Source organism: Cucurbita moschata, unplaced genomic scaffold (assembly GCF_002738365.1).
Source record: "Cucurbita moschata cultivar Rifu unplaced genomic scaffold, Cmos_1.0 Cmo_Scf00010, whole genome shotgun sequence".
NCBI lineage: Eukaryota > Viridiplantae > Streptophyta > Magnoliopsida > Cucurbitales > Cucurbitaceae > Cucurbita > Cucurbita moschata.
In genome coordinates this window covers 1,549,933-1,566,754 of record NW_019268526.1, presented here as the reverse complement: position 1 = coordinate 1,566,754, position 16,822 = coordinate 1,549,933, and the positions used below count along the sequence as shown (strand labels likewise).

Sequence of the window (16,822 nt, the reverse complement as noted above, 5' to 3'; positions counted from 1 at the left end):
AAAAACCCCCCCCCCCCCCCCCAAAGTAATTGTTATCAAATTCCGCCGCGCTATTCGTAGAAAAGAACAATCCAAACAACTAATAACCCTAGAAAACGAAGATGTGGGGCAAAAACAACAACATACTTGAAAATCCAGGAAAAACAATTCATAAACAGAAGTTCATTAAACTCAGCAAGTAACAAAAACAGTATGCATCTCATTCGACAATACTCTAAAAAACTATAAACAACATACTCCAGGAAACCCACAGCACTTCCAAACACAGAAAAGAAAACAGCAACAGCAACGAATAAAAAACCGAGCAACAAACCTACATACATGCTACTATTCAGATTTACATTTATCTTTGCAGTTAAGTAGAAGTTACACATAAAACTCGGAAAGCTGAAGCAAATATACAAGGAAAATGGATGCAGACAGAGAAATTCTCCAGAAAGCCACAGCGCAGCAGACGGAGGCTGAAATTTGTGGCACGGATCGAGAGAACAGTGAGTGCGTAGCGATCAGAGAGAAGGTGAAGGCTTGAAGATAATGGAAGATGAAGAATTGAAACGAGCAACCATGGGAGAAGAAGAGAGCAGAAGATTGAAGGCAATGGAAAATCGAAGATAGTGAAAGAGAAGAGGAGAATCTGAAGCCCAGTTTTCCTTTCCTTTTCTTTTCTTTTCTTTTTTTATTTTATTTTATTTTAAATACGTTTGGTAGTTGGCTAGAGCCACATGGTTGAGCCGCTCTGCAGAATGTGGGCCCCACTTATCTTGCACTTTTCCAATTGTTCGCTCTCTTTTCCTTAATTTTTTTTTCTTTTTTTTATTGTGTTTTCCACGTGTCATTTTCCCTTCTATTTTTTAATTATTGTTTGGAAATTACAAAATTCTTTTGTTCTTATCTTTGCATTAATCTTTTTAATTTATTTCACTTCTCTACCAGTTTTTCATCCTTTACCCACTTCACCACTAGCGTATATTATTCGTTTTTGCCTGTTACATATCGTCTCGTCAACCTCACAATTTTAAAACACGCCTATTAATAGAGAGAGGTTTCTACGTTCTTATAAGAAATGAGTCGTTTCCTTCTCCAACCAATGTGAAATCTCACAATCCACCTCTTTAGAGGCTTAGTATTCTACCAGATACACTGTCGATATCTGACCTTTATATCATATGTTTGTGTATGTGCGGGTGGGTGCGTGCATAAGATATATATATATATATATAGAACAGCTTTTGTGAGAGCTTAGATTTAAAGTGGACAATATATTACTAGTATGGAAGGTCGTTGTTCCTATCAATAGTATCAAAGCTATATGTTAACGTCGCACTGTAAATATATAATAAGTTAGTTTTATATTTAGTTTTGAAGCATGGTAGAGACCGACAGAGATCTCTCTCTACTCCCTCTCCGGTTTAAACATGAAACCATACCTTATATCAACCCAAACTTTTATATCCATAAGATTTATAACGTTCAAAAAATATAATATGGTTTTATTCGTCGTATCTTTTTTTATCTTTTAAAATTATAAATTATATAAAAAAAATTAAAAAAACAAGAAATCAGCATATAATGGAAAGAATATCCAAATAGAATAATTCAAATTAATAAAATAATAAATTATAGAGAAAAAAAAAACAAACAAACAAATCATATAATTTCAAGACATGAATTAATTTCATTCAATTTAAGAAAATATTTCTAGAGCTTCTCCAAATGTCTTGTCAAAACTATTAGGTAATTATTGGTAAAGAAAAATAAATGATTTGACATTTTAAGACGTTTACATACGTGCGAGGAATGATCGTAAATTTTTCAAAAATCGACCAACTCAAATTATCTAAACCCAAATCATAAAAGTTGGACTGGGTTGATTTTTTTTTTTCAGTTTGAGTTGGATTGAATTTATGGAAAGCCGAAAATTCAAGTCGGTTCGTTAGTTGACTTTTTTTAGGTTGGACTGGGTTGATTTTTTTTTTTCAGTTTGAGTTGGATTGAATTTATGGAAAGCCGAAAATTCAAGTCGGTTCGTTAGTTGACTTTTTTTAGTCGAGTGATTCGACCAACTTGAAAATAGGATTACAATCCTACCCAACCCTACCTTAAGATTATTGCGAAAATTAAGATTATTTAATGTTCGTAAATAATGTTAGTAATACTCTGTAATTTATCAATGTTTTATATTTGAACTTTAACAATGTTTTATATTTGAACTTTAACAGATTTTACTTAACATGTTTTATCTAAACAATAAAAATAAATAATAAATAATCAGTGAAGTGTTGACTTCTCAGTTCTTAGTTGTTCAAGTCACGGACACAACCAATCTATGTACACTTTCTACTATGGTAATCTATTAGAAATAGTTTTATTTTATTTTATTTTAAATTTTGAAGTAAAATAAATAAATAAATAAATATTTCTAGTGTTGAAGTTTGGTAGAAAAATTCTAACGCAACTGAACAAAATAATTAAGTTTTAAGGGCACGGCACCTATTCAGTGTCACAATTGTGCTCGTACAAGACATTTGTAAGTAATTGTGTGATACTCACTCTCACCACGGAATGAGTCAGCTAACTTGAAATTGACCGGATACTATAAACCCAAATCTCTGACTCTACTCTATGAAAAAAGTTTTAAAAAACAGGGATAGAAACAAATTTTAGAAACAGAATTTGAATGCAAGATTTGAGAGAAATGGATAAAGTAATGTTACCGGCTATATGAAGAGAAAAAAAAAAAACGCTTATAAAGAGCCTATAATTCTGGGTATGAATAATTGATGACTAATCGCACCCTTATAGTACGATGCATTTTAAGTTACCGGACGTTGACATAATTTTATCAAAATGTCATATACTGGTAAAATAAAAGTCTTTAATTCGATTTAAAAACACATCTTTTTATATTAAATTATAGGTTTAAACTTTAAAAATGGTTTATTTTATTATTGATTAATTTATAAAGTAAAATTAAATGGTAATTTCAGATTTAAAAATATCTAGAAAGAGTGAAAAAAAATATCTAGAAAGGGTGGAAAAAATATCTTTGCCACGTGTGATGGCATGCAAAGTTTATGGTTCCCATTTTACCTGTCCATCAGTTTGGGGCCAGGAGCGGTGGCCGCTTTCAAAATGCCATTAAATTAAGCTTTCCCTCTCAAAAATGCAATCTTTTTTAAATTAACATATTTTATAAAGTCTCGTATCCGCTAATTTAGAATATGATCATAAGTTTATAATCAAGGAATACTATCTCTATTGATACGAGGCCTTTTAGGGAAGCCGAAAGCAAAGTGGACAATATCATATCATTGGGGATAGTTGTGTTCATCTAACACGGTATCAGAGCCTAAACTTAGACATGTCTCCAAAAGAAAAGGAGTCGAGCCTCTTCGAAGGCATAGTAAAAAATGACTAAGACTCCAAGAAAAAAAAAAAGTCGAGCATCGATTAAGGGGAGACGTACTTTGTTCGAGGGGAAGTGTTAGATGATGAAAGTCCCACATCGGCTAATTTAGGGAATGATCATAGGTTTATAATCAAATAATACTATCTCTATTAGTACGAGGTATTTTAGGGAAGCCCAAAACAAAGCTACGAGAGCTTATGCTTAAAGTGGACAATATCATACCTGTTACATTTTATCATTTTTTTTTTAATGATTGTGAGCAATGACGGGTGATATTTTAGTGAGTAAGTTAACGTCTCAGATAGTACAAGAATCATCGTATGTCTTATAAGATAAATTAACTATCTATATACAGTAGGGGTCGGGTTATTAATGTGAGATGGATCTAGAAAAAAAAGAGTTCGAGTATAGCCCTCTTCAAAACATACTATCGAGAATGTTCGTTGAATTAGAAGGAATGAATTCGAGCTCACCTTAGATATTTAATTATTTGGCTCGAGCCAAAAACGATAGAGCTGAGAGGTAATAATTGAATTTGGATAAATATTCTATTAAAGATAAATTCGAGATATGAGTTGGAGGGTGGGCCAGGGGGTGGAGACAAGAGGTGGGGGCCAACAACGAGCCATGGTTGCAGGGGTGTCGGTCCACAGCGGGGCTCAGAACATGATTATTTAAGCATTGATGCGACGTCTGTACTATAAGCCTTAACTGGACCGGGCTCGGCTTCAAGCGCTGAGCCACACCAGCCGTCTGAGCCATGTCTCAATGTGAGGTCCAAAAGAGAGATGAAAGAAACCGTACCTAATTTGTCCTATTCCAAAATAAAACTTCACCTCCAATAATTACTCGAAAATTACCACCAATTAATTACTCCATGTTAGGTAGTAAAAATCAATGAGTTAACGGTAAATAATAGTTTAATTTTACTATTATTTTTATGTTTAATAAGTAATAAAAAATAATTCAACCACCCTAGATTGCTTCAAATTGTAAGCATTAAAATAATTTATTTTTTAGTTTACGAATCCCCTTACTCAAATTAATTATTAATAATTAGTAGACGGTAAAATGTGAGATTCACATCGAACGGTGTGAAAATCTCTTCGTGAGGCTGACGACGATATCTAACGGATCGAAGTGGATAATATCTACTAGCGGTGGACTTGGGTTGTTACAAATGATATCAAAGTTAAACATTAAGCTATGTGCTAGTGAGGACATTGATCCCCGAATGGGAGTGGATTATTAGATCCCATATTGATTGGAGAGGGGAACGAGTGTCAGTGATGACGCGGAGCTTCGAAGGAGGGTGGATTGTGAAATTCTACATTGGTTGGAGAGGAGAACGAACGGGCCGAAGCGTTACAGTAAAAATATTACCAGGTATTTTATTGTTATTTTTTGTCATCGAACCGTTCCTCTTAGAATCTTAAATTGTCGTTGAAAAAAAAAATTACCCTTTTAAGTACTATGATGTATGTGCTCTCGACCGTTAGAGATATAAAATAAAACAACAACGATGTAGAAAAGAGACGAAAAAATAAGCATAATATGTACGTTTCTACACCATTAAAAGATATTATCTACTTTAACCTATTACCTATCGTTATCACGATTTTAAAATAAGTTTCTTACTATAAATTTTTACACTCTCAGTAAAAAAATGTTTAGTTGATCTCTAATGTATATGGGATAGGTGTCACGTGTCAAGATATGATGAGACCACGCAGCATGCTCACAGACCAAAGGGAGCAGATTTGGCTGAGATTCATCCACGTCATCAATTAGGCATTTTTAAGTCTCTTTCAAAGTCTAGTCAATGGTTTAATAAGAATATTCTATTATCAAGCATTTCATGAAAATCCATAGAATTTAGCTAATTTAAATAAAATTAAAAAAATTGTAAATTTAAATAAGAGACGTTCACGAAACGAGGTGGATCGGGAATCGACTTTCCAACCCATCCCCACCTCGTATCCTCGGCGCCTCCCATTTAAGTTCTCGACTTTGATAATTTTTCATTTAAATTTTCTCAGATTAAATTTATGCAAGAAATTATTCTTCGTTTAATTTTTCTAATTTAAATTATATGACTTAAAAAAATATAATTTTTAAATTTCAAAGAAAAGAATTTTATTAATTACCAAATTATCTATCTATATATATAACTAAATTAATAAAAAAAATATTGCACTTTATTTTTAAAAATATAATTTAAACTTTAAAAATGGTAGAAAATTTATATTTAAAACTTTTAGAAATAATAAAAAAAAGTTCGGAGATATTTATGAGGTGTAGATAAAATGTAATAATTTTTTTGAATTTTTTAAAATTTAAAAGATATTAATGAAAGTTTTTAAAGTGCAATTGTAATTTTTTTTTTAGTTTATAAAAGTATTTAAATTAACTAATAAATATTTCATAATTTTAAAAATAATTAAAAATATATTATTATTATTATTATGTCTATATTAGTGATATTTTAATTATAAATAAATAGGCCCAAGATAGATATGTATTTGGAAAGCCCAATTACGTTTAAATGGGCCTCAGCCCGCTGTAGCAGCAAAAGGGATAGGGATAGGATACGGCATATTCTTCCAAGGTGATATTCTTACCTGCACTGGAAGGATTGTAAGATGACAGACCAATTATCTTCCGTTCCTCAAACGAGATGGGTGACCCAATCTTTCACTGGTGTTCATCTTCAATTCCGTCAATGTTAACGAATTTAATTTTACCTTTTCTCTCGTTCTCTTAAATGAAAGTGGAAGAAACAAAGAATATTACCAAAAATTTAGAAAATTAATATTGAAAAAATCAGAGTTCCACAAGACTCGCAGATCTGCTCGTTTTTCGCCTCCCTGGCTTCCGAATCTCCATTTTTCGTACTCATTGAGCTTCAAAGCTTACTCCAAGGTTCCAGATGTTCATTTTTGTTCTATAATTGCTTGTTTCCCTTTTCATAATGTTGATTTTCTGATGTGGGGTTTCATTAGATTTGTAATATTGCCTTTGTATGAGGATGAACTTCATTTTCTTAGCTTTTCTAGACGTTTTTCCGTTTCTTCTCTTGTTTGAATTGCTTTCCATTTAAGGTATTCCATTCTCTTTGGAAATTTCTTCTGATTTTCGATTTGTGGGGTGTGTTCGTTTCCGGATCTAATTAGTGTGGAACCCTAATGTTAGTTTGGTGAATCGAGGAGAATGGTATTTGTTGCTCTATGTTTTGATTATTGGGTCTAGAACTTGGTAAGTGTTCATTACATGCAGTTTTGTGGAAACCCTTTGAAGGTTTTTGCTTCCAGGATACGAACATTCAATGTATTGGGGTTCTTTTTTCTTGTTATCATTGTGTTCTGGGGATGAACAACATGAACAACATGAACAACATGAACAACATGAACAACATGGGTATTTTTTTTTGTGAATCTTATGGCAAATGTGGAAGAAGTTGAATAAGTTGTATGGCTCATATGCAGATAGTGAAGCGTTTAATATTCAATGGATGGGATAGGAGGTGAAACTGCCTCAGCGGCAGCACCCTTGAGCCAGTGGCAACATGATGTTTCAAGGCTTTATCAATATTATCTTGATAAGACTACCCCACATGCCGTCTACCGATGGATTGGAACTCTTTTTGTATTGGCAATTTATGCATTGAGGGTCTTCTATGTGCAAGGGTTCTACATTGTTTCATATGGTTTGGGTATCTATATACTCAATTTGTTGATTGGATTTTTGTCGCCTTTGGTTGATCCAGAGATGGAAGTTTCAGATGGACCATTGCTGCCTACTAAAGGTTCAGATGAATTCAAGCCGTTCATTCGCCGACTTCCCGAATTTAAGTTCTGGTAACTATGAATTTCATTCATGAGATTTTCGCATCGTTTGCTTGATTGTATTTGGCTGGTGAACTTTGAAGTTTGCTCTTCTGTTACTTCGTAGTTTCAAATCTGATTCTATCATGTCTAGTCTGGTACTGAAAGCTTGTTTAAACTTGGTTGACTTTATGGGGTGTGCAGAATTTGGTTATGTTGTGAATATGTAACAGCCTAGATATTGTCCTCTTCGGGCTTCCCTTCAAGGTTTTTAAAACGTTTCTACTAGGGAGAGGTTTCCACACCCTTATAAACAGTGCTTCGTTCCCCTCTCCAACCGATGTGAGACCCACAATCCACCCCCTTCGAGTCCCTGCGTCCTTGCTGACATTTGTTATCTCACAATCCACCCCCCTTCGGGGTCCAACGTCCTTGTTGACACATTGCCTGGTGTCCACCCCCTTTGAGGCTCATCGTCCTCGCTAGCACACCGCCCAATGTCTGGCTCTGATACCATTTGTAACAGTCAAAGCTCACCGCTAGCAGATATTGTCTTCTCTGAGCTTTTCCTTTTGGGCTTCCTTTCAAGGTTTTTAAAACGTGTCTGCCAGGGATTGGTTTCCACACCCTTATAAAGAATGCTTCGTTTCCCTTTCCAACCGGTTTGAGATCTCACAGAAAAAATTTGTGCGCATCAAGTAATCTTGTGTGTATTATCTCTTGTCCATCGTGACCACTACTCTTTGGTGCTTGATGATGGGCTTTGCTCGTTATGCATATGGCAATGTTGAGATCCTGAATCCACATGGTCAGCACTATTTTCTTGCACATGTCGCCGTTTACTTGCATAGTTATTGATATCTCAAGAATTAGGAGATCATTTGGAATGGAATAGGAAGAAGTATTTTCCTGTGTCTCAGTAATTGAAACAAGACAAGGAGATTACTTTATTGTTTGGAAGAAGACTATATATGATCGGTTCTCGTTGAAATTTTGATGGTCTTACAAGAACCTGGTCTCATTTAGCGTTATTATATCGTGTAGGTTAATACTTTCTTTTTACCTTTATCCCTTTCCCTTTTTAGTTTCGATTCCTTTCTTTTTCTTTCTACGTTGCTGGAGAAAGTTCCTTGACATTATAGATGTCACGGAGTATGACACTGATTCTAAAATATTAACCTGTTTGTTTGGTAACGATCTCGAATATTGCTTGGATGCTTCGTGAAGTAGACACGTTCACAAGATAAAAGCCACTCCATTTTTTTCACCATGAGAGAAAGGCCTTACTAAGCTTCTTCGAGTATTACCCGCTAGCAGAAAGACTTCCCTTGATCCCTTGAACTTTCTCCCTTTCTTATGTCAATTTGTTTGGAAGAGCTCGTCGCCAAAAAGGTGTGAAACGTGGGCAACCGTTTTTTTCTAATTTCTTATTTGTGGACTTTCTATACCGATGATATTCATTTTTGCCTCATAGTCGATTAATCGATACCGTTACAGCACGGTTTTACTTAGGTGTTCATGTAGTTCTTTTCTGTTATTCGAATTTGAATCTTCGATTAACCAGTACTTGCATTCTTTGGTGTCGAACTTCTTGTCTGCCCCCATAACACCTTCCCTCTTGGAAGCTATCATGATTTTGTTTATTCCTCATATAAATGTAAATTTGTGTTTGCAGGTACTCATTTACAAAGGCCTTTTGCATTGCCTTTGTAATGACCTTCTTTTCCATCTTTGATGTTCCTGTCTTCTGGCCCATTTTACTTTGTTACTGGATTGTTCTTTTTGTCCTGACAATGAGGCGTCAGATTGCACATATGATCAAGTACAAATACATACCATTTAGTCTTGGAAAGCAGGTGACTTATCAAATACTTCTAATACATCGTGACATTTACTAGCCTTTCATATTCTCCATCGTTTAGCTGCTCGGGCACTTTTTACAAGTTCTTCCTTTTTCCCTTTTCCATGCTCGTTCTCCCCTTTTTATACGATCAACGAAATTGTTTCTGATCGAAAAAGATGTTTTGCAGAAGTATGGTGGCAAAAAAGCTTCTGCAAGTAGCGGTATCTCGAACGACGATTGATTCATGGCTTATTATTTACAGCAATTAGTACAAGTAGAGATTTGGATGTTCACAGTAGAAGAAATTTTTTTGGATTGAAGTTACTTGTAGTTAAGATTGCTTATGGATTTATTGATTGGGACATGGTTATATGCCAAACCCTTTATGATAACTGAAGAACTGCCTGTTGTAGAAATTGTCACTTTAATACACGTCGTAATCTGGTTCGTAATCTGGTTCGGTTGCAGGGCGTATTTGAAACCTTTTACACTTTTATGTGGCTCTGCTGTGGACTGTTTAAGCTGGTAGTTGCAGTGTTTTTGTACAACTCCCCAATGAGATGTGGATTGGAACTGTGTGTGTGTGTTCTTAGATTGCTCTTGTTTTTGGTGCAAAAGTAATGCCTACACATTCAAGTTTTGAAGTTCCTTTCTGCTTTAATTGTTTTTGTTCTACTTTTTCAAGAACAGGGTAGTTTTGAATCTGTCCGTTAAATTATAGAACTTTGTATATAGACGTGAAGTGTCACATACTAAGTTTATCGCTAGCAAATATTGCTAGTAGATACTATTCGCTTTGGCCTGTTACGTGTCGTCGCCTGCTTCATGGTTTTAAAACGCATTTGTTGGAGAGAAGTTTTCACACCCTCTTAAAGAATGTTTCGTTCCCTTTACTTATGGTTTTAAAACGCGTTTGCTAGGGATAAGTTTTTACACTCTTTTAAATAATGTTTGGAAATTTGGTAACAAAGCATAGCCGTAGCAGCTTGGGGTTTGTAAATTTTAGAGATGCGGTTTCACTTTCACGCTCCGTGCAACTTCTTCTTATTCTCTTTCATTTCCAGTTCTTCTACTTTCTGCATCATCGATGGAGAACGATTCGCATAATTGGTCATCGTGCTTGGTTGAAAAGCCAGTGGCATGAAGCTACCGTGTGCTGAATTATGACTGAACGCCTCTAAGTCAGAATCACACATGCGCCCATCGCTTGACTGCCGACCAGCCAGAAACATTTTTGAAAGTTTAATCAAAATTTACTATGAAAATATTTTTTGAATTTTTAAAATTTTTAAGAGTGTTATATTTTTTTAAAAAAAATTAGAGGTATTTTTGCGGTATAGTATTATCAATTAAATGATATTAAAGCCCTTATATTCCATTTAATTTAGTAAAAAAGCAAAATCCTGAACCGTCTCAAAGAAATAAAAACCAAACCCTTGAATGAACCCTGAACCGCCTCAAAAACAATAAAAACCAACACTTAAACCCTGAACCACCCAAAACAGCAAAACCAAACCCTTAAACCTTGAACCGTCTCAATACAGAAAAAACCAAACCCTTAAACCCTGAACCGTCTCGCTCGTCTCTTTCCTTAAAATGCTCAAAATCTCTCCCACTGTTCTTTCTAAACCAAAAGCCCATAGTGCCATCGCCATCGCCATCGCCTGCAAATCCTTCAAGCTCCAAATTCCGCCATGGGCAAAGTCAAGGGGAAGCATCGTTTGGACAAGTACTATCGCCTTGCTAAAGAGCATGGCTATCGTTCTCGTGCCTCATGGAAACTCGCCCAGCTCGACTCCAAATACAACTTCCTCCGCTCCTCCCATGCCGTTCTCGATCTCTGCGCCGCCCCCGGTGGTTGGATGCAAGTCGCCGTCGAGCGGGTTCCCGTCGGTAGCCTCGTTGTCGGTGTCGATTTGGTTCCCATTGCGCCCGTTCGCGGTGCCATTGCTATCGAGCAGGATATCACGAAGCCGGAATGCAAGGCGAGGCTCAAGAAGATTATGAACGAGAAAGGGTGCGCTGCTTTTGATTTGATCTTGCACGATGGGTCGCCCAATGTTGGTGGGGCTTGGGCGCAGGAGGCCATGAGCCAGAATTCGTTGGTTATAGATTCTGTCAAATTAGCTACTCAGTTATTGGCTCCAAAGGGTGCATTTGTTACCAAGGTGAGTTTTGATTCTAGGTATTCAATGGTTTTGTAATCCTCTTAGGCCCGTTCTTGTTCGTTGGTGACTGTTTAGGTTGTTGATTATTAATTATTATTTCAATGGTTAGTTGATAAACAAACAAGTCCCAGGTCTATCGTGGTTAGTTGATTATTAATTATTAACTGGTTGAGCTATTACTACTGGACCATTTGATAGGGGACTTCACTGATTAATGCTAAATTTCTACGTTGTCAATATCTTCGAAGGAAACAGGATCATTCTTAATCTTATTTTGGTTATGTGCGGATCAGGAACTCACGAGCACTTTTTTTTTCCCATAACAAATATGACTGGCTTCAGATTGCTTATTTGCTCTTTAATTTTCAGGTTTTCAGGTCACAAGATTACAGTTCTGTCCTATATTGTCTCAAGCAGGTAATTTCACTCTAATCTGATGTCATGGCCATTTGTTTCTCTCTGTCTGATATTTATAAACATTTAAATGGTGTTGCAGTTATTTGAAAAGGTTGAGGTCGACAAACCAGCAGCAAGTCGATCTGCATCTGCAGAAATATATGTTTTGGGTCTTAGATATACGGCTCCTGCAAAGATTGATCCACGACTTCTTGATGTAAAGCACCTGTTTCAAGGATCTGTAGAATCCCAACGGAAGGTTAGTGTCACTACATCCAAATGTTCCTAATGCGATTATTTACTTACTCAGTTCGTATTCACCTCATCCAAATGTTCCTAATGCGTGTGGTGTTTTATTTACTTACTCAGTTCGTATTCACCTCATCATCATCATCAATATGTTATTTCAAATTAATTTTTTGTGTAGGTTGTGGATGTACTTAGAGGAACAAAACAAAAGAGACATCGTGATGGGTAATTCTTCATTTGAAGGACATATTTATATGTTTTGTTATTTGTTTATGCTCACGTTTGACTTACAATTTAGATATTATCAAACACCAGGGTGCTCGATTTCCTGCAACCTTTGAACTATGAAAATTTAGAAAAAACTGTACGAGTACTAAAGGGGTTAAATTGAACCGTTGAATCAGTGACGATCATCTGTTATTTTCCAGTGAAATATTTCTCATTTATTTTATGTTGTGATAATAGATATGAAGATGGAGATTTGACTCTTCGGAAAGTGTCTTCTGCGTCTAATTACATCTGGTCAGATTCTCCTCTTGAGATCTTAGGAACTGTGACTTGTATAACTTTTGATGATCCTGCTTGTTTGCTGATTAAGAATCATGATTTAACAACTGAAGAGGTATTGTATGTATAAAATTTGTTTTTTTTAAGGTTCCGGTCATCATCTGGGTACTTTATTTCCTAAATGCCTATTCTCTAACAGGTTAAGGCACTTTGTGATGATTTGCGTGTCCTGGGCAAGCAAGATTTTAAGCATCTGCTGAAGTAAGATTCACACCCTCTAGATACTTGCCTTCTATTTTTTTTGCATTTTTTAAACACCTGTTCGCTCATGCATTTGCTAATCTTTACTTTAGTCGTTGAACTTGTGCAAGATGTAATGCGGTCTTTAGATGTTGGAGAGGATTAAATCATGACTTCTTTGGGGCACCCAAATTTGAACTTTTCTGTCACGGGTCTATGCTCTTGCTTGATTGAGAAAGCATACACAAAAGACAAACTCTTAAAATTTGAATTATTATGGGGTTGGTTTTTCTTCCTTCCTTTTTAATGAATTTGTGAAGTAGTTTCAAGGAATATGGATATAGATATTTATTGACTAGTTTAGGTACCATCTTTGTTTTTTACAAAATTGGCCCCATGGTACCCGTAAATATTTTCATTCCTAAAGAACAAAGTTAATTTTTTTTTCTTTTGGTAGGCCCATTCTCGTAGTCTTCATAATCTGGATTGGAGGTGTTGCATTCCTATAATAGATGTAGAGCTGCATGGGGTCATAAATAATTAGGCTTATGGGTAAGTCTTATTCACGTTTTGTTCCACCTGATAGGACCATATAGGCGTCATAGGGCATTGGATTTCCCTCTGCCTGTGGAATACTTGTAAAAACGGAACAATGAACTTTAAAGGTTGATTTACTGTAATGGTGGTTATCTATGTGCACACTTTGCATGCAAGTCTGCGACAATTCTCTTACAACTAAATGTTTTTATTCGTTTATAATTCTTCATTTAGATGGCGATTGCACATAAGGAAGGCCTTATCTCCCAATCAAAAGGCTACGCTCACTTCTGTTAAAGATGCTGAAAATGAGGTAAAGCAGAACGAAGATGATAAATTACTAAATGAGATGGAGGAGCTGACGTATGCTATTGAACGCAAGAAGAAAAGGGAAAAGAAGCTTCTTGCAAAAAGGAGAGCTAAGGTTTGTGATCTTGCATAGTTCTCTTTCTCTATTTCTTGTCCATTGGGATTAATGCTTACAGAGTATTATGTATGGTGTTCTTTTACACCTTTACTGACCATGGTATTTCAATTAATTGCAATTTGACGTTTGTTTACTGTGAGAAAATTTGATTGCTGATTGGTATTTTTGCACCTGGGAACTATACTTTTTACAATATTATTTTGATAAAGAATTAGGGCACTATGTCCATACAGTACGAGTGTCTAATTCTTTGTTAGACTTCTAGAACTTTCGTTTTTTAACTTACTGCTACGCGCTACGTTTCGACTTAAGAAGGGTAGTGCATGTTCTTGTAAGTTGTAATCTCCAGTTGACTGGTCCGCCAATTGTGTAGCTTTCATCTTTTATGCAATAGTTTAATAGAAGTAAAGTATAGGTTGATCAAATTATTATTGGCATATGGAATCTTTTTCTCCACCCAATAAAAACTCAGAATATGACCATGCTTTCATCCTTGCATTTTATGACTAGCCATGTAATAGCTGATTGAGTATCTATTCTTCTTATCATAAAGGACAAAGCTAGGAAAGCGATGGGGATGCAACTAGACGTCATGGAAGAGGGTTATATTGATCACGAGTTATTCTCTCTTTCTAACATCAAGGTATACTTTCACAAACATTTCCTTGCCAATCTGTATTCCTTTTTTTCTTCCTGGCATTGGGAATGTTTGTATCTTCTTCTGAAATTCGTTTGCCATTGTATGTGAACCAGGGTAAGAATGACTTAAGAGTTGTTGATTCAACTGACTATGATGTCGACAATGGTGAGTTGGGAGAACATGAAAATGATGTAACCAATGAGGAAGATCATGGGTCTTCAGCTAGCGACATTGATTCTGATGAAGAGCGCAGAAGGTGTTTTCTCCCTCCCTTTGCTTAACTCTGTTAATTTTCAGATTGAAGTTACAACTGTCTGCTTTTTGTTATTTTGAGATGTATTCTGATGCTATTCTTTCCAGGTATGATGAACATATGGAGGAATTGTTGGATCAGGCTTATGAAAGCTTTGTTGCCAGAAAGGAAGGTAGTGCAAAGCAGAGGAAGCGTGCAAAAAAAGCCTACTCTGATGATGCCGAGTTACTTGAGGTATGAAGCTATAATGCTATTTGATATGAAATCCTACTAATTTGAAATTAGGTACCTTTTGTTATGAGAACCCCTAATCATCAATTACTCAAGACCCTCAAATCTATTCGATTTTAATTCTAAGGGAAGGGCTAGATAAGTATACCTTGTCCTCTGATGCTGTTCATGGTTTTGGGTCACTCGTTTGGTTTTTCTTTTGGTCTATTTTTGTTTGCACGTGTTATTTCCGTCCATCAAGTAGGACTGTTAATAGTTAGCTTCATTCAATCATCATTTACGTGTTAGTCGAATGATCATATGAAGCACATATAGCCATCAGTTCCGGATAAAATATTATCCTCAACTTGGAGTCTGGTTGTCTGCAGGAGGATGAGAATGGAGGCGATGGTTTTCAATCTGATTATGACTCTGATGAAAATCTGGTAGACGAGGATAGAAATCCACTGATGGTATCTCTTGATGACGGTGGAGAGCCGACTCAAGAGGAGATCGCAAACAAATGGTTCGGTCAGGATATTTTTGCTGAAGCAGCGGAAGATGGAGATTTGAAGGAGTTGGATAGCGAAGATGATATGCAGGTTGATGGGCCAAAAGAAAAAACTGCTGTCACCAAAGTAGCCAAGTCAAATATTTCAAAGAATGCAAGAGAGAAGTCGAAAATCTCAACCAATGCAAAAGACTCTATTAAAGCAGATGATGGATTTGAGGTAGTCCCTGCCCCGGCTACAGATTCAAGCAACGATTCATCCTCTGAAGAATCCGAGGATGAAGAGCCCGACACGAAGGCTGAGATATTGGCATGTGCGAAAAAGATGGTGAGGAAAAAGCAAAGAGAGCAAATTCTTGATGATTCATATAACAAATACATGTTCGACGACACAGGCTTGCCCAAGTGGTTTTTGGACGAGGAGAAAAGACATCGTCAACCAATAAAGCCTATAACCAAAGAGGAGGTTGCAGCAATGAGAGCACAGTTCAAAGAAATCGACGCCCGCCCTGCTAAAAAGGTAGCTGAAGCTAAAGCACGAAAGAAGCGAGTTGCAATGAAGAAACTCGAAAAGGTTCGCAAGAAGGCAAACATCATCTCAGACCAGGCCGATATATCTGATCGATCAAAGAGCAAGATGATCGATCAACTTTACAAAAAAGCAGTGCCCCAGAGACCGAAAAAGGAATTTGTGGTTGCAAAGAAAGGAGTTCAAGTTCGGGTTGGGAAGGGTAAAACCTTAGTAGATCGACGAATGAAGAAGGATGCAAGGAAGCACGGAATGAGCAAGCAGGGCAAAGGTTCGAAGAAGGGAAAGAACTCAAAGGCTCCAAGAGGTAAGGGGGGATCTGCTAAGGCTTCCGGGAAGAAGGGAAGAAAGGGAAACAAATGAAGATGGGAGAAAATGTGTGCAAATGGCGAATCTACTCTCTCTCTCGTGTAAGATTTTGCAGTTGATTCAGTTTTGATGTTCATTCTTTGTCCCATCAAAAGCTATTGTTTGGAAGCTCTGCCAAAGTTGAGTATCAAATGTGACAGTGGTGAATGGCTTAAGGCTTCCTTAAAATTACCAGCTTGTTCGATAGCCAGATCTTGACCAACGATCACGACGACCAACGGTGGACGTGGCAACATCAACCTGCTGTATTGCTTCAACCAGATTCTGAATGTCAAAGATCAGTGAGTTGAAGATTGAGTTCACCTTGCATAGGGTGAAAGGTAGACCTCATTCCTTACTTGATTTTATCTTTGATTTGATATTGTTGAGTCTGATTAATTGAACCACAGGCTTACCTTTAAAATATACCGAAAAACCTCATTTAAATATATAGAAAATTAACCCTTGGCTGATTCTTTATCTAAAATAGAGTTTTTTTTTTTTTTTTTAATTTTTTTTTAATTTTTTAGTTTAAGGGTATCTTTTATGTTCAGTTAGTTTAAGAATATTATTGAAATTTTTTTAAAGCTTAGAACGTAAAATTCATGGGTATTGTTATTAATCTATACCAATATGTTACTCGTGATTTCAAATAGATTTTGAACTATTATTTTGCAACTTTAATAGTCTCAAATGATGAATTAGTATAAAAAAAAAAAAAAAAAAAAATT

The 16,822-nt window shown here is 36.0% G+C and overlaps 3 protein-coding genes across 3 annotated transcripts in view; 2 read left to right on the top strand and 1 right to left on the bottom strand.

Moving 5' to 3' along the window:
• Nucleotides 1-671, bottom strand: part of LOC111448509 — a 4,539-nt gene extending 3,868 nt beyond the window's left edge. Inside the window, exon 1 of the mRNA XM_023088170.1 lies at nucleotides 422-671. The gene's annotated coding sequence lies outside the window, so the exon portion shown is untranslated. The remainder of the gene's footprint in view (nucleotides 1-421) is intronic.
• Nucleotides 672-6,102: 5,431 nt separating this feature from the next.
• LOC111448292 (protein RER1A-like) lies at nucleotides 6,103-9,559 on the top strand. The gene is made up of 4 exons (XM_023087788.1): nucleotides 6,103-6,331; nucleotides 6,895-7,266; nucleotides 8,909-9,089; nucleotides 9,264-9,559. Exons 2-4 carry the CDS (start codon nucleotides 6,917-6,919, stop codon nucleotides 9,315-9,317), a joined length of 585 nt encoding a protein of 194 aa, XP_022943556.1. The 5' UTR covers nucleotides 6,103-6,331; nucleotides 6,895-6,916; the 3' UTR covers nucleotides 9,318-9,559.
• Nucleotides 9,560-10,716: 1,157 nt separating this feature from the next.
• LOC111448289 (putative rRNA methyltransferase) lies at nucleotides 10,717-16,565 on the top strand. The gene is made up of 11 exons (XM_023087784.1): nucleotides 10,717-11,244; nucleotides 11,614-11,661; nucleotides 11,741-11,899; nucleotides 12,068-12,114; nucleotides 12,355-12,511; nucleotides 12,596-12,657; nucleotides 13,408-13,597; nucleotides 14,154-14,243; nucleotides 14,354-14,496; nucleotides 14,601-14,727; nucleotides 15,093-16,565. Exons 1-11 carry the CDS (start codon nucleotides 10,771-10,773, stop codon nucleotides 16,104-16,106), a joined length of 2,511 nt encoding a protein of 836 aa, XP_022943552.1. The 5' UTR covers nucleotides 10,717-10,770; the 3' UTR covers nucleotides 16,107-16,565.
• The last annotated feature ends 257 nt before the right edge of the window (nucleotides 16,566-16,822 follow it).

Excerpts from the sequence above, each read along its gene's own strand:
- LOC111448292 (XM_023087788.1), top strand. The coding sequence starts at position 6,917 with ATGGATGGGATAGGAGGTGAAACTGCCTCAGCGGCAGCACCCTTGAGC. Across the intron at positions 7,267-8,908 it reads CTTCCCGAATTTAAGTTCTG|GTACTCATTTACAAAGGCCT; the intron begins GTAACTATGAAT and ends TTGTGTTTGCAG. Across the intron at positions 9,090-9,263 it reads CATTTAGTCTTGGAAAGCAG|AAGTATGGTGGCAAAAAAGC; the intron begins GTGACTTATCAA and ends GATGTTTTGCAG.
- LOC111448289 (XM_023087784.1), top strand. The coding sequence starts at position 10,771 with ATGGGCAAAGTCAAGGGGAAGCATCGTTTGGACAAGTACTATCGCCTT. Across the intron at positions 11,245-11,613 it reads AGGGTGCATTTGTTACCAAG|GTTTTCAGGTCACAAGATTA; the intron begins GTGAGTTTTGAT and ends TTTAATTTTCAG. Across the intron at positions 13,598-14,153 it reads TTGCAAAAAGGAGAGCTAAG|GACAAAGCTAGGAAAGCGAT; the intron begins GTTTGTGATCTT and ends CTTATCATAAAG.